Here is a 17,518-nt window from a genome sequence, read left to right on the forward strand (position 1 = left end):
GTATTGTCTTTTAGTATCCTTTGGGCTTTGTGCAGGCTCCTCACCTCACCGATATCACTGATGCTCGGTAGATGGATACCCATGATGTTCTGGGCGGTTTAATCACCCACAGCAGAGCCTTCCTGTCTTGGGCCGTGCACATCCCATACCAATTTATGATGTTTCCAGTCAGGATGCTTTCTATTGCTCCTCTGTAAAAGTTAACAACTTAAGATGGGATTTTTTTCCCTCTTAAGTTTCAGTACAGTTGTTTCTGAGCTTTTTTTTTTTTTTTTACTAGGGTGGAGATGTGTGATGTCCATGACAGGTTCTCTGTGATGCTGATACCCAGGAACTTAAAACTGTTCACCTGCTCCACCACAGCTCTACTGATGTAGACATGGGTATGTATTTGTCTCCTATTTCCAAAGCAACAATCAGCTCTTTAGTTTTGTTGACATTGATCAGTAGATTGTTCTCTGTTTACCATTCTGCAAGACTGTTGATTTCCTCTTGATATGAACTCTCATTGTTGTTTGAAATCCGGCCGATGATGGTGGTGTCGTCTGCAAACTTCACAACAGAGTTCTCTCCATGTCGGGGGTTGCAGTCATGGGTGTAACCGTTTCAGTGAACTGTAAACAGGATGCAAAAAGTGCAAAGAAGTGAAGGGTGCTGAGATGACTACTAAATGTAAAAAACTGGTAAATGAAAAAAAATGACGTTACTTTATGGGTACATTATAAATATTTAACTTATGAATACTCTTTTTCTAATAAGGTCATGGAAATACATTTTAAAATTCTACATTATATGTATCCTGTTAATTCCTTTATTGCAAAATATGTGGACACTGCATATCTTTGTACTTTTTTAATCACCAGAAAGAATGTATTCCTCATCTTTTCTTTCACTGTGATGTGGTTCAGACCTTTCAGCAAGAACTTGCTACCCATATTTTCAGCTTCATTGATGGGCCTTATACTTTTACTTTATATGATATTAGATGTATGATGTATTTTTCAGACACAAGAACAGTTCCTCTCAGTACATTGTCAATTTTTACATTTGATGGCTAACGTTTATATCCACAAATGCATTTTTTTATAAATCCCCACCTAGTTTGCTGCCTTACCTTGCAGAACTTCAAAGTCTCCTGTATTCTTTAAGCCATAAGAAGAACCACAAAAGTGCCTTACTACCATCTCAACACTCAGGACTCACTTAGGTAAACATGTAATCTTTATCTTTACTTTTTAAAATTTATTTACTTATTTATTGTCTTCGGTTCTCTTATTTCTTTTGGGATCTTTTGTTTTGTTTTGTTTAGGTTTTTATGCTATTCCTGAGCCTTTTATGTTGTTCTGTGTTCCTCATGGCTTTGTTCAACTGTTTATTTTGTGTGATGGTTTTCCTGTATTTGTGTGTGTTATGTGTTTCAATATCTGTCCAATAAAGTTGGAGTTGTCCTTCATTATTATTTTTTGAGATATTGTTTGATTATGTTGTAAGGATCTTATAAGTGTTAAATATTTATTTATTTTACATTGAATTGCACAAGAATGCACATTTCGACTTAAATGCTGAATGTTTCTATTTTCATGATGTTAAAGGCATACTATGCAGGATTTGTCAGTTGGTGTTTGTAAACACAGCATTCAAAGTTGGCCTCTCCTCACTGTATAAAAGGGTATACCTTTAAAGGTACACTATGTGGGATTTTCTTAAAAACCAATGTATAGACTCATAGAAAAGTAATCCCTCTCAATCATCACTTATGACCCACTAGAAGCGTGTGGTGGTGTGTTTATCTGCAGAGACTCTGCCCTCTGCCTGTATTTTCTTATTATTTTTTTGCGTTCGGGATGCTTCTGGGCATCAACCCTTGGAAGGTAGCCCCCAGCCAATGACAGCTTGCAGGGTGTGAGGCCAGGAATCGTAGCGTAGTGACCAGGTTACATCGCTGTCTCTCCTCTCTGCTCCGCTCTACTCTCTATCTCTGTGTCATGAATATATAAAGAGCTGCAGGTCTGTGTGTCCGCTTAACTGAGGGTGGGGCTGAACTACACACACGCAGAGCAGTGAGGCCACAGCGGATAGGATGAGGCTGCATTCACACAAAATCCGGCAATGAGGCATCTTCCAACAAGGTTGCGTGGAGGTATGGGCGTGTTTATTTGTTCAGAAAATGTTTTATCTATCTGATAAACAGCTTTGTTTCACCAATACTGCTCCCTCTCTTCATTCAATCTCTAGATCGCTTGACCACTGCTCTTTCTCTCTCAGCTCGAGCCGGGGAGGAGGGGCAAACTTTGAATGCTGTATTTACAAACACCAACAACAAATTCTGCATAGTATACCTTTAAATATGATAAAATAATAATAAATAAATGATAATAATGATAATAATGATTATGATAATAAAGTTTCTATTTCTGACCACTAGGTGTCACCCAAGCACAATAATGTTATACAAAGAGCAGGAAGAGATCACATATAACACAGTAGCTGTCACTTTATAGGATACAGCAGCAAAACCAGTTTAACAGCAGGACAAATAAGATAAAAAACCCCAATGTGAGCCAATAAGAATATTTTTTAACATAATTGCTAGCATACAAAAAGAGTTTTAAAGAGGCTTTTTAAAGGGATCTACCGGTGTGCTCCTGATGCGGGTCACTCTGGATCTAATCAAACACAGCAGCATCATTCATGAATCCATCCTCCAACAGTTGAAAATTATGATCCATCTAGATGAACTCTGACAAAGAATAAGAGTTCTTCCAGCTAACATTGGTAAATGTTTGACTTGATGGAACAGATGGAGTACTCAATGAAAAATATTGTATGATACTAAACATGTCACAGCATCAATATTATAAATTATACAACAACAGGGTATTATACTCACCTCATAACTGGTAAGAATATCACAAGGTACTAAAATGTTGTGACATATGTACTGGTATATATTTTAGGAAAACTGGAAGTAGCTTAGGCAATTGTCAGTGATCAAAAGAGAAAAAGGAAGTCCAAATGTCATCTGTTGTAGATGTTATAAGGGCGCCCTAAAAATAGGAAAAAATTACATTCTTTGAGTAGTTGAAGCAGACACACTTTGCCAAAGTTGAGGTTCTAGAAATGTTTTCTTATTTCTGAAATGGACCCAGGTTTCAGTCTAAAAATCACTACCATATGTCAGTAAGATCAATATTTTCCTAGAATTACGCAGTAAAACAAAAAGTCCAACGCAAGCCTGAATAAATGACACATCATCTTCCACATTCAAAAGAAAGCTTTAATTAGAAAGTTATATACACACTGTAAAATTAAATTAAACTTTATACAAATATTAAATTACTATTTTCACACCCACTGCCATGTACAGAGGAAAAACCGAAGCTGAAAGCACTGAAACTAAGAATCAAGATGTGTACTTTTTTTAACCTGTTATTTTCAGGGAAGCAACACCGTACAACAGTGCTTCTGAACGCAATGTTAATTTAGTTTTTTTTTCTTTTTGTTTAATCCCATAACATTTTAATGCCTTGTAGCAAAAGGGAAGCAAAGGAATAGTGAAATATAGGTGCTTATAGGTTCATCATCGTCGTCATCATCATCATCACAGTAGCTGGAAAAGCTAGGGGAGAACAGAGAAGGATGGACATTCTTTTAGTCGTGTCCACAACAAAATTAAACTCGTTGATAAATACACAAAGACAGTTTTATGCATAGAATAGAAAAGAACAGAGTAAGGCCATTGGGAAAACAGAACACGTTGCAATATTGTAAAGCAACCAACGCAGAGGCTTAAGATTATACATCCCAAAAAAAAAAAAAAAAGAAATGTACATGTCTAAGGCAACATTCTGTTTGCATTAATAAAGTAGACAGCCGCAAATGCCAAATAAGAGAACAGAAATTCAGATGGGGATTTTTTTTCTAAACAGTTAGGCTTGAAAAGTAATTCTTGGGATCCATCAGAGTCATGCTGTTTCCAGGGTGACCAGCTCAACCACCAAAGCTTTTCAAGTGGCAATGAAAACAGAGGAAGACTTATAACATGATTCTCTTTTAATTTTGCACTTGGCATCGAAACGGTGAGTGAGTTGAGTGAGTGAGTTGAGTGAGTGTATGTGGCGGGGGTGGGGTGCTATATAACAAAACTTTTATTATTTCACTGCAACCAGTTGCAGTTGTGTCAACAATTCACAAAAAGTGGAGTCTTCGGTTGAGTGTGAAGGTGGGCGCAAAGCGGTTCCTCTAAGGAGACTTGTGTTTTACAGCCATTCAGCAGAAAAATGATAAATATTCTAGTTTGAGAGTAGATGAATAATACACACATTGTGTACTGGACTCATTGCCTGAAGTGACGCTGGTTTATTCATGTGACTTATTCAGCGCTGGGAGGGATATTTTCCTATGGTGAAAGACAGGGACATTGTGAAGCTAGCCTCTGATCTGAAGAGAGGCAAATCAGGAAATGGCTGTATCGAGGCCTACCATATGAGGACATGTCGCCTCCTGTCTAGCTGACACACAAAGATGCAGACAAGCACGCATACACACACACACACACACACACACACACACACACACATATATGCACTCGTAAACCCCAGATTCAACAACTCAAAGCAAATAGAGCCACACACACCAAACAATAAATACAGTGGGAAGAAAATTCAACACAAACCACCTTAAAGTTTAGTCATGTGTCCAATCACCCTGTTGAAAGACAACCCCCTCCTCAGCTTCTAACTGCGACATTATGTCTCCCTCCCCTTACACAGGTGAGATGTAGCACAGTTTCAAGATGCCTCTTGGAACCAAAACACCAATCAAGCCCACTCATGTGACAGAAGCACCTTCCAGATAGCGGGTACAACAGAAAACAAAGTTCTTTTTTTTTATAGTTGTGATATGGTGCTATGTAAAATGCTGCACCCTGCTTTCAGCTCTTGTGAAGAGGTTCTCAATCCCACTAATCCATATTCGAGATGCCAACTGGATACACAGATAGCTAGCGAGAGAGAGAGAGAGAGAGAAGAGACTTCATGCTTCATTCAAAGTGGGCCACCGTGCTCTGACAACAATAACTAAAAACAACATGCAGCATTCACAAAGAGGGCCGCAAAACCTAGCCATCACTCACAACTTTTCAAGTACAGCGGGAAGACCATTCTGATTCTGAACGCCATGGTGTCAGGAGCGAAAAACATCACAAGGTTTTTTTTTTTTTATATCCACAGTAATCCCAACAGTCAACAATTGCTTTAGCCTTCTCCAATGAAGCCTCTGTGAGCAATGTTAATATAGAGAACTACACCTGGGAGGAGGCAAGTGTATGGTAATACATAGCCTATAGCACACAACCTTGACTCAGTATGTATGTTTTACTCATATACATAGGATCTACGGGATTTATGTTGAGCTGGCACCACTTTGTTTATCTGGCTTGTCTTTCGTTTGATCCAGTCGCTGGGTCCAGCGGTGCTCCATCATTGCTTATGGTGCAGTGGGTATTGGTCGTTGGCTTTGCTCTGCATGGGTAGCAATGGCAGAAGAGGTTGCATGGGGAATGGGCATAGTTCTAGTCTTTTTCTCTGCTGGCTGCTGAGGGGAGTCGGGGGAAGTGGGTTGACAGCCTCAGTCAGTCCTGGTCAGCAGTGAGTGATAGGGAAATAGGGGCTCTGCTGCTGATGCTGATAGCAGGTTGGCAGGCTTCATGCTTCCTTCAGCAGGGGAATATCTGCAGGGGAACAGAGCAGACACATTAGAATAGAGCAGTGGCTCTAGAGTTAGCAATCCATTCATTACATCACCAGAAACATTTCAACGTGTTGAAATCATTGGAAGTCACTGCTTTTGCCTGTTACAGTACACATTTTCTCACTGAGAGCCAAACAAATAAAAACAAAACAGATCTGTATTAAACAGGATCTTATGTGGCTACTTGTGATGCTATTGTCCTCAAAACAGTTGAAATGTTTAGGTGAAATTATATAATTATTTGAATGTGGTGAGTAATTTCATTATTAATAATGAACTTAATCCAGCACAGAGTGTAAATTGCTCATTGAAAATCCTCTTGTGTCTTTACTGAATGTTTCGAGCAGGGCCTGACTTTATACAATAAATAACACAGGAAACAGGGTGACATTTGTTATTAAAAAGTATTGATTATGTTGGCCAGTGGAATTATTCCTTACAGATAATGTTTGTCTTCACTGGTCCTCCAAAACCAAGTGAAAAGTGGTGTGTGAATGATTCGGTGTGTCTTGTTATTTTCTAATTGCATACAGTATATCGATGTTGACACACTGTATATGACAGCTGATAAGTTATTGCAGGACAGAAATGCCGAAGATGTGCTTGAGATTATTTTAAAGTAGCGTCGCTGTTCCATCAGTTTGTTTTTAAAAAAATTATAGAACATTTTACAACTGAAAAATAAAGTAATGGTTTCCTATCAAAAATATTAGTGTATGTAATGCGTTTATGTGAAAAAAACTATTTGCTGATATATCATTATTGGATATGAAATAGAAATATTGATGTTGGTCAGGCTCCACTTGTTTTAAAGCAAATCAGCAAAATAACACAGACTGTCGACTCTTACCATCAGAAAAGTCATCCGTAGAGGTGACGGAGAGCAGACTGTGCTGGTCGCTGCTCTCAGAGTCTCTACGGAGCGGTAAGGGGGCTGCGCATGCACCCCCAGGGTGCTCTCTGGCCCATGATGATGATGAGGAGGAGGAGGAGGAGGAAGAGGGGGCCTGATGAACCAGCACCGTCTCTGCATGACGGCGGGAGGAGTAGGATGATGAGGAGGAAGTGGATGGGAGACAGAAGTCTAAGTCTCTGTGGTGGCGGGTTCTGCTGGGGCCTTGGCCTCCTGTGGCCCCCTGAGGAAGCCCCTCAGAGAGCACGATCGGGACTCGAGACTCTGGAGGAGCTGGAGGAGGCGGTGGAGGAGAAGGAGGACGTGAAGCGCCGCAGGGTCCGCCGCTTCCGTACACAGCCTCTTCGTACGAGGGCAGAGTCACCTGGACGCCCTCAACCATGATGGAGCTGGACTGACCTGAGACTCCCTGCTCCCTCCTGACGGACGGACAGACAAAGACAGAGTGAAACAGTCTGAGAGGCAGGGGAGAGACGGTGGATCACATAACCAGGCTCAGGTTGAAAGGCATGATGCAGCTATGTGTGTTGCGTGCCGCAGAGAACCTCTGTGTGGAGGTGATTAGCGTTGACTGTACAATCCCTTACAGCAGGCTGCACTAAGCCCTCGGGCCCACGACACAATCAACAAGAGTGCCAATGAGCATTAGATCAAATCGTTCTGGCCTTTTTATCACAGCCACAGCAGAGGAGAGTGTGACTGTGATGGGATTAACTGTCTTTTTCTTACTTTTACTTTCATTTCTCAGGTATTTCAAAAATGCCAACTTGCAAAACTAGTTAGCAGGTCTTTTGCATCTTGACAATTTATTTACATAAAGAGTTTCGACCAATACTTCTGATGGAACGATAGGTGTCACCACAGAAAGAATGAGGAGCTAAATCTGCTGTTTCACTTTGTTACATAATGGGAGGTGGTTTTACAGCACCAAATAATAAAGGGCAGAGTACAAAGAGCTAAAAACTTTCAAGAGTTTTGAGGCGTAAAAAGGCTCATAAAAATCCTTTTCAAAGTGTTCATCCTCTTCAGTAAAGCATAAGAAAACAAAATGTCCACAGAGCAACGTAGAGGTTGAAGGAGCTTGGTGAGGTGGAACAAGTAAGACATTCTCTTCATGACAAAAACCGATGGAAAAATGTGGCCTCAAAAATATGATGATATTTTATGAACCGATTTTATTGCCAAGGCAGCTTTCCTGAGAATAGCTTTACAATGGAGTCCTTTAAGGCAAGCAACACAAAAAGTCAAGAGAATCAAAAGATGTTTTACAAGGCTGGTCTTTTTTCATTCATCGGCTCTGTGGATAGAGATACGCCGCCATTTTAACAAATAAAACTGTCTAAACCAGCCACACGACAGCTTGTACTTTATACTGCTGACTATGACCCGAGGTGTCTTTTTTATACACTTTGTCTTTGTTATTTTCACTTGCGTGCATAAGTGCATGTGCAAAGTTGTGCCAAATGGAGTAACACTATCTTTACACCCTTGTAAAATGTTATTACCACTAATTGCAGTACAATGAAGATAAGATTTGGGTTTGTAAGAAACTGGTTTCTTTCTTTATAAACCAGCAGCACTAATAACCTCTGGCATGACAGGTTAAATATTTCAGCCCTTATTATCATAAATTATTTCGCTGACATTTTGAGTCTGGTGTTGGATTATAGTTGTGTGGAAGTTAAGAATTTGGGAATATATGTGTGCGTCTTACCTGTTGTGATGGAAGGACTTGAGTTTTGGCTGTACAAGAACAAACAGCACCACTAAAAGCAGGATGAGTGCCACAGAGCTAGCTGTGGACGCCACAATAGACAGAGCTGGTATGCCCAGCGGAGAGCTTGGCTCCTTGTCTGTGAGACACAGGAAGACAGAGAGGAACTGAAAATGTGGTTCACAGATTTAGATTTTACATTTCCTGTCAGGTTATATGTTCTCTCTATCAAAAACACAACACACAGGAAGAAGTTTGCTCATGTGACAGACCTTGGGTGAGTCGACAGCTGATCTGCATCGGAGCGTCCCACTCGCCGTTCTGGCAGGTGAGGAACTTGTAGTCTCCCTTCAGAGCGTAGCCCTCGTCACAGAAGTACTCAATGACGGTCTTTTGGGTGAGGCGGTGGCAAGGGGAGGGGTGACAGCGGTAGCCCCCGTTCTCTGGTTCAGTGGGGGGCGAACACACTGGGGAAGCAGCAGATATTTCCAATCTTAACAATCATGGCTGGTATCGCTTACAGAAAATGTGGCAGTAATTTCTACCTGCGGTCAGGTTTGATTCCTGCGGTTTAAAATGCTCTGATTTTGGGTGAGAGTGTTCCTGCTGGCTCTCTTCTAACTGTTGGTGCTGTGATACTGTGTGCTCTTGAACTGATGTAATATTTTAGATTGGATGCAGTTGTGTGTGTGCGAGTACATACGGTCAACTTCAAAAAATCCATAAAGTTAACTTTTCAGAAAATGAGAAAAATGGCTCACCAACCCATGAAATTGACCATGAAATGTTATAGTAACAAAAAGCGATGAAATTGAATCTTGCAGTTATAGGAAGGGTTTCCCACAGGCTGACAGATTGGATGTGCATATGTGCATGCACAGTGGGGAATTACAATTTTTAGTACGTACTAAAGAGACAAATATATTTTTTATTTGTACTTAAAAACAACAAAAAATTCCAAGTAAAAACATTTCCAGGGAACTGTCACTGACAGTTCTTGTTGGTTCTGTGCTTTCCCTCATGCTTTCCCGAGTCACGCTCACCATTGCTTCTGATACAGCGTGGAGGTTGTTGAGACCAGGCTCCAGAACTAGTACAAATAATGGTGGTGGGTCCATCTGCAGTGTAGCCAGGCTCACAGCCATAGGTCAGCAGGGTGCCTGGGGGAAAGGAGCCCCTGTTAGCCTCGGTCTGGTTCAGCAGGTCTCCGTGCTGCACGCCGGGTGGCCGCGCACAACCTAAAAAGACACAGAAAGGAGTGAAGAGAATAAGAATGAGTTCACTGCTTGAAAGCCTAAATGATGGAAGACTGTTTCTCTCTGAGGCTTCGTCTTCTGACTCTGTGCTTGGCTTATGATCATTTACTGTTTAGAAGGAACTGCCAGCCGTAGGCCTACAGCCAATTCGGGAACCTGGAGTATATTTTAATAATGTAATGTAGAAAGGTAATTATGAGGTATGAAAGAAAACTAAGTGGAGTTTGAGACTTCCTGTAGACGGGATATGTCCCATTTTAATTATTATTTATTCAGGGATTTCCATCGCAGGCTCGCTAAAAAAAACAAGGACAATTTGTTTCACATGCGACCCGCTTCTTTGAAGAATAATGTAGCAATATTATGTCAAATAAACCAAGTATTTACGATCACTCGTAGTTCTAGTTATGACTGGCTCCATCACAGTCTTAATAATAATTTTCCAGTGACTTTAAAATTTTAGTGTTACATTGATGTGGGTCTGCTGGAATATTGTGCTGTTCTATCATCCAGCGGGTCAAACGACTTTTCACAGGGAAACTCTGTCAAGTTGACAGGTGGAGCTGATAATTAAAGCTCAGGAGGTATTGTTACTTGAAACTAGGCTGCATTTTTACTAAGACAAGGTACAAGCACTGTATCAACACAGCGGGTGTGGTGGAGAGAGCCGTGCTGTGCAGAACAGAGAATACCTTCAGTGTCTACAGTGGATTAAAATGTCACAAGGAGCTTCAAATAGATCTAATTTCTCTCGATTATCTCCTGCTCATTAAACTGTCTTCATCCTACGCTAGGATCCTGTCTATCTGCCTGGTGGTGAGACAGGGCCTTCAGCGAGGCTCGTTTACCGTGTTCTAATGACAGACTCGAAGCCAGCCAATAAAGACAGGACGAAGCAGGAGACCTAAAGTTAATTGTGCTTTGATCCTCCTTTCCCCATGCCCCATCTATGATGTTGCGGTGTCACGCCAGTTCCTCGTGTCTGTGTGTTTGTTTCATCGCGGTACGTTATCTGAATTTGTGCTGCGCTCTCACGACCCCGAACGTTGTCCACCAACACACGCACATGTTAATACAGGAGCATGTTCGGAGCTGCAGTCTGGCGAGAGACGAGCATCTAAACCCAGCAGGTCTGATGTGATATTGCAACACCTGTGTAAACTGAGACATGACAGCGGGAGGAGGACTTTATTTCACTATTACTAATCTTAAACTTGTGGAAATCGTAGATACAGGCATTCCAATTTTATTACTACTGATCTGGATCATCTGTGAGGTAGTTATGTAAGCATTTGGGCTTGGCTGCAGTGGAAAAATTTCCAGTACCAACTTTAATCATTCTTACTAAAAACCCCTCTGGGCCAAATATATAAATTAATTCTGTCATAATAGGTTTTCAGTTTTATCCGTACATCTTATCTGTTTGATTAATTGAATATAATCATATTATGTGCAGTGATTTTTCTCAGTAACCGGACCCAGACGTTAGTAAAATAGAGACACACCCACAATAAAGAACATTAACAATGCCATCGATACTAATGGCTACATGGGTCATTATTTAATCCTTGGTCTGGGTATTTATAAAATAATATTAGCTATGCTCTATTGCAGAGCTTTATTGCTTGTTTGACATAAACAAACATACCAACACCGCTAACAACCACTTTGTCTTGCCTGTGTGTGTGTGTGTGTGTGTGTGTGTTAAGAGATTGAAAGAGAGACTATTTCCACAGCAGTGCCTCTAACATCCTCTAATCTCCGGGGAGAAACGTCGCTCTAAGCTGGCAGCACAAGATTATATGCAAACACTCAAATGTGCGAGCGCCTACTCCCTTACACACACATACACACATGCGCAGACACACACACACGTACGCAGAGAAACAAAATAAACACCCACAAACAAAGACACTCCCAGGACTAAGTCGTGTGATACCAAAGGGTGTGTTATTGAATTTAGCCAGGGACAGATTTAGCTGTGCGTGCTCAAGAAGTTATAAGTGGAACAAAACAAGGAGTTACCAGAGAGTCTCTAACCATCTCGAATTCTGTCTCTCATTCACAAGATATTTTGTTACAGGACTGACGAACGATTATTTGCATTATCGAATAATCTGTGCAGTACTTCCTTGATTAATCAATTAATTGTTTGGTCTAGAAAATGACAGAAAACAGAGGAAAATGCCTCCTACGAAGACCAAAGTGACTTCTGTTAATGATTTGTTTTGTCCCACCAACAGTCCAACACCAAAAGATAATCAATTAACTATCTTGTGACAGAAACTACTCTGATTAAAGTTCAACAGTATCCATCCATGACCTCGAGTTACGTTTAATGTCTCACACACAAGCTGAAGATTGCTTCAATAGGCTGAAACATACACTAGGTTTGTATTTAAAAGTGCTATTAATCTTTCTCCTTCAAACACATGCATACTCTCTTTCATACACAGAAACACTATCTGCAAACCAACATTTCAGAATGCCATTTGACACCGTGACCTGAGCAGTTGTTCGCTGAGATGCTTCGGGGCGGCTAAAGGCCCTCTGAGGAGGAGATGGTGCTAATGGAGGTGGTAAAGGTGATGAATTGACGACCCCAGGCTGCGAGGCAGCGGGGGACAAAAAGACCTACAGGGGGCAGTTTGTGACAAAAGCCTTTGGCCCACAGACGTTATTATGATCTTTTGTGGTGCGATGCGAGGCGGTGAATAGAACTGTAGAGGACAGAGGAATGTAAATGGTATCAATCTTCTCTTGTATTTGAATGGCTTTCTTATCTGCAGAATTGTCTCAGAGATACAGGAATATGCAAACACATGTGCTGCAAATGGGCATCTCATAGTCATATCAAATGTATACAGTAGTGTTTTTAAATACTAAATATCATGCCATGTATTTAAAACACTCAGAGTACGCACTGTGTGTAAATGTACTGCTTGATGAAAATAATGACAAACACTGAAGAGAGCAGAGAAGGAGCTTTAAGCTTGTGGTCCTTTTAGAAGCCAATCAAACCAGGCTCACCCTCTGGTCCCAGGATAACCAAGAGGCTCTGGTGACTTCCCACATTTGCATCTATTACACTAACGCTGATACTTTTAGCGTAGGTATGCCACCTCACCTGAAACAAAGACCACCTCTGCTACTATCATAAAGATATTCAGACATTTTAATAGAGCTGCAACTAAAGATTATTTTCATTATCAATTCATCTGCTGATTATTTTCTAGATTAATGATTCAGTCCATGGAATGTTAAATGCATTCACAATTTCTCGGAGGCCATGGTGAAGTCTTCAAATTGCTTGTTTTGTCTTACCAACAGTCCAAAACCTTCAAGTATTCAATTCCCTGTTATACATGACAAAGCAAAAATCAGCAACCAGAAAATTGTATTTTTGCTTGAAAAATTATCAAAACAATTGTTCAATTTTCTGTCTACTAGTCACTGCAGCTCTAGACTTGAATGAAAAATAACAATAACCTTCAGAAAAGGAGTCAGAGGTTCTAGTTCGCACAACAAAAGCCATTATACATGCTTTATCTCTTGTTTAGGCCAGCATCTATGAACTAAATTGATTGTAAGACGAGCTGCTTGGGATCCGGGTGGATTACCATCTCTTCTGAACAACATCCTGAGGGAAACCCTGGGTTGTGTGGTAAGATAGCATTAAAAATATTCTTCTACAAGCCTTCGCCTGCCATGACACAGCCTGCTACATGATGACAGTACCTGTAGGCGCGGGATGTACCAGTATGAAACTGTCACTAATTCAGCTGAAAACGAAAAAGCTGCTTCAAATTGTCCGTTCCACACTCAGATATGACAAATATCGACAGTATTAGTAACTAATAAGACGGCTCCTACATATATCTACATTTATAATAGATCTGCATTCATGCACACACACATTTTTCTTGCACACTAAACCTTTGAGAACAGAACAACTCAAACCCATGTCAGCTTAAAAAGGGGAAATGACTAGAAAATATGGAAAGATAAAAGACATGTCTAAAAGTAGTTGTAAAACTTAAGAGCAGTCAAGAATTTTGACTTCAACTCACTCTCCCACGGGATTATACCTGTCAAAAGAAGTCAGAGCATACCTTAGAACAAGACTGTGAGGGGAAATATATATAAATATATTCAACATCAAAAAATTAGCTAAGCTAAAAAAAAAAATGCACCTTTACCAGGAAAGAGAGAGAGAGAGAGATGAGGTTGGAAAATAGTGAAGGGAGTAACTGAGGAACAGAAAAAAAATCTGACTGGGAAATGTACTCGTCAGATAAACAGGCAGAAAAAAGAGGGGGAGGGTAGAAAAAAAGAGAAAAAGGAGAAGAGTGCAAAAAAAAAAAACAACATCAGCATCATGAAGCACTGTAGCCAAAAAGAGACATGTCGTGGCAGGTCGACCAATTCTGTATGTGAGGGAGAGGCTCTGTACAACAACAACAATGGCAAGAGTAGGCAGCAGCCAGCTACAGTACATACCACACTGTGGGTTGGTCTAGCACAAACGCAGAGACATGATGGAAGGAAACAATGAAAGCTGGTTCAATATCCAGAGATGGTAGAGTGGTTAAGATATATAACCTTTCTGCCTCTCCCTTTTCCATCTCCCTCTCAGCCTATTTTGAATATTGGCTTTGAAAAACACACACAGAAAAAAAAAAAAATCCTCAAAAAAAACAAAAAAAAAACAACAAAAAAACGATTAAAGCACTAAGCAATGCCAGAGTGGATTTAGTACGCCATGTTTTGTGCTTTGAGGAAGGGAATGAGTCACAGTTAAACACAAGCTGTTCTCCCACCGGTCTGATGTTGAATTTGCTCAAGAGAAAAGGTTTTGGAGAATATTGAAAACAATAATGACTAAAACAGAGACAAAAGTGTTTTGTGAAAGCTAGTGGAAAGAGTGGGTAAGTAAAAAAACCAAACATGCTTACATGGATTCATTAATCACAGAACTGTCCAGCGAATTTGTGTCTGAAGATTCATCAGAGATTATCTCACGCTTGCTTTCAATACCCACTGAAGACTCTTTAACAGTGCTTAAGCTTTGGCATGCAACCGCGTTGAGAAAACTGGACGTATAAAGAAGGTGAAATGATTAGAAATCCTTTGGGCGCGCTAATGAAAGCTGATCAAAAAGCTTAATTGCTAAAAGGTTGGAGAATGACATCATGTAGTGGGAGGACTGGGCCGGGAGAGGACGGAGCGCACATGAGGCTGATTCCTAATCCCAACATGCAGCGCCTTAAGGCTGCGCCGGAGGACACCGAGGCCACGGGGGGCGTTAAAATCCCCTGCCTTGCTCTGAAGTGCTTGCCTGGCTGTGAATATCTCCTTCCCCCCCCCCATCTGTTACCGATGGCACTAGCCTGCTAAGAGCTGGAGGGTGGGGGATTTAGGAAAACACGGTCGGGGGAAGACAAGGGTTTCAGCCCTCTTCGCCCAGGCAAATTAAAATTCTAATTATCCTCTATTACAAGCTGGGAGCGCTCTAAAGCAGATCCGATACTGATGACTTCTGCAACCAGCTGTTTCATTGCTCTATAGAACAATAGGCCATAAAAAGAGTGTGTCACAGTGTGTGTGTGTGTGTGTGCGCAAGTGTGTCGAGAAGCAGGGGAATTTGTGCGCGTGAATGTATGCCAAGGGGGGGCTGTGCGTTGGATTAAGCTAAAGACCGAGGGGATGATGATGCTCTCTTTGGCCTACTAAATATGTCTTTGTTCCTTTGTTGGCCTCTCTCCAAGCCCTCAGTTGTTGTTGTTTTTAATGATGTTGCTGTCATTTTTAGGACGATGGTGTTTTTGTTTTTTGCCACATTCCCCAGTCTCTCCCGCTAATCCGTGGGATTTTTTAGCCAAGCTGTTGTTATTAGAGTGCAGTACAGTGCAGCAGAGCCCATGGTGGGATAATGTTGGAAAGAATAAGACTCAAGATTCGCCGCTCAATTCTGCAACTGGTGGATAAATGCTATAAAAGAAATTTTGGAAAAGTCTTTTTAAATTCATCTTTGTTACAAAGCATGAAAATTCCTAAAACGGTTAGTCAATTAATGGATTAGTCAGGTACAATTCCGGGTAATCGGTAAGGCATTTGGCAGTTAAAGCATAATGGAAGAAATTAACTAGCTCCAGCTTCTCAAATGTGTATATTATCTGGTATTCTTGGTGTATTATAGTAAATGACATTCCAGGCATACACCGGAAAGGCATAAAAAGTTTTCTTCCTCTGAATTTTACAATACAGACAATAAGGTGGCAAGTATGACACATCTGGGATACAGGAATCTCTTGCATAATACAATTCCCAGTAATAGGACGGGTGTGTAGTGTAACATGATATACAAAAGAAAAAGTAAAGTCTGGACAAGACAGTGAAAGCATTAGTCAGTAATAACCTAGAAAACTATTCATAATGCAACTACAAAATACGATATTGTGTGTATATGTATAAAGAGGAATCTTCCTGCACTCGCTTTCATTCTTTCGCACATAAACAGACATCACAGATGAGCTTTCAGTGAGAGATTTCACACAGTATGAGGTGACACAACTCGGTACACGGACCTGGGTGAGTGACACGGGACCGTAACATATGACGCGTAACAGTCTGGGGCGAGTGATACTAGCGGTGTCATGTTCTTCTGTGAGTGAGTGAGAAGTTGTCATGCAGTAACACTGACACACACACACACACACACACACACACAGTTGACCTCATATCTGCTTTCATATTCTGTCCACTCATAACAGCTGTGCACTGACTCAGAGCGAAAGATGGAGGGAGAACTAAAGCAGATTTTGTTGAATGAGGTGAAAGGTCATGGGAAAGAAAATGTGGAAAAAAAAGCTTATAAAAGGTAGTCTTGTATTACTGTGGTGGAGAAAGAATGCAGAAAAAAAGGTGAAACCTAAAAGCATGAAACCCATTTTTTCCAAATATTGCTCTTGTTCCATGTCCTGGGTCTACGGGGGGAAGGCGGAGGGACCTATCTGAGGAAAAAAACGGGAGGAAGGAGGACTTCAATGATGAAGAACAAGGATACAGTGTGAGGGAGGATCTAGCACGTTTATACAAAAAGCCTTTGAGTACACACACAAACAGGCGGACACTTTACTAACTATTCAAGTCTCCAGTGGTGCCTTTGTAACCAGCAGGTTTGTGTTTCTCACTGACATCCTATCTGAACGGTTAGGAACACAAGGTATGAATGTGAATGTCCGAGCTGTGGGCACCCATTCCGTCACAACACCAGACCAAAAAAAGGCAGACCTACGTCTCTGTTGTACACTGGTGCCAAGACCAACAGTGTGATTTTCTACAGTAAACAGGAAGTTTGACAGAAAAACATGAGTCAAACAGCTGGCTGGATTTCCAAAAGAGCGTTTCCAGAGAACTTAGCCGTCCACTTATCACTCCTCTTCCTGCAGCTGTAACACAGACACAAACACACACACACGATACATACACCCAGAGTGATGGAAGTCTCTAAACAGACAGAAACATCCTCCTTCTCCCCACCCATTCCTCCCCTGCTGTTGCAATGCATTTACCAAGCCACGTGTGCTGCTATTACACCCCATTGTCCCGGCTCATTGAGGGATGGGGCACAGTGACAGATTTAAGCAGCGTGCCTCCGAAAAGGACAACAGACAACTTTGCATTTGAAGGGTTAAATATGCATGAGAGGCCAAAGCGGGTGAGGGCAGGAGGGAGTACCACTATTGTATGACCCTCTCCTCAACCCTGAGATACAAGCCTACACACACACACACACACATACACACACACACTCTTTTGCCCTCCAGTAACAGATGGGAGGATGTTAGCAAAGGCGAAACAGTGAGCTCCCCCTTCTCTCTT

General features: G+C 41.2%; 1 protein-coding gene and 1 long non-coding RNA gene across 2 annotated transcripts in view; one reads left to right on the forward strand and one right to left on the reverse strand.

Moving 5' to 3' along the window:
- Positions 1–283: 283 nt before the first annotated feature.
- Positions 284–1,459, forward strand: LOC121882429. Its single transcript, XR_006092083.1, has 2 exons — positions 284–383; positions 564–1,459. It is a non-coding gene; the product is annotated as an uncharacterized LOC121882429 (long non-coding RNA).
- Positions 1,460–3,259: 1,800 nt separating this feature from the next.
- Positions 3,260–17,518, reverse strand: part of susd6 (sushi domain containing 6) — a 32,934-nt gene continuing 18,675 nt past the window's right edge. The window contains exons 3-7 of the mRNA XM_042390886.1: positions 9,422–9,616; positions 8,651–8,845; positions 8,379–8,517; positions 6,602–7,083; positions 3,260–5,731 (exon numbers count right to left, since the gene is read on the reverse strand). Of these exons, the coding sequence (XP_042246820.1) occupies positions 5,706–5,731; positions 6,602–7,083; positions 8,379–8,517; positions 8,651–8,845; positions 9,422–9,616 (1,037 nt within the window). The 3' untranslated portion in view covers positions 3,260–5,705. The remainder of the gene's footprint in view (positions 5,732–6,601; positions 7,084–8,378; positions 8,518–8,650; positions 8,846–9,421; positions 9,617–17,518) is intronic.

Source organism: Thunnus maccoyii, chromosome 17 (assembly GCF_910596095.1).
Source record: "Thunnus maccoyii chromosome 17, fThuMac1.1, whole genome shotgun sequence".
Taxonomy (NCBI): Eukaryota; Metazoa; Chordata; class Actinopteri; order Scombriformes; family Scombridae; genus Thunnus; species Thunnus maccoyii.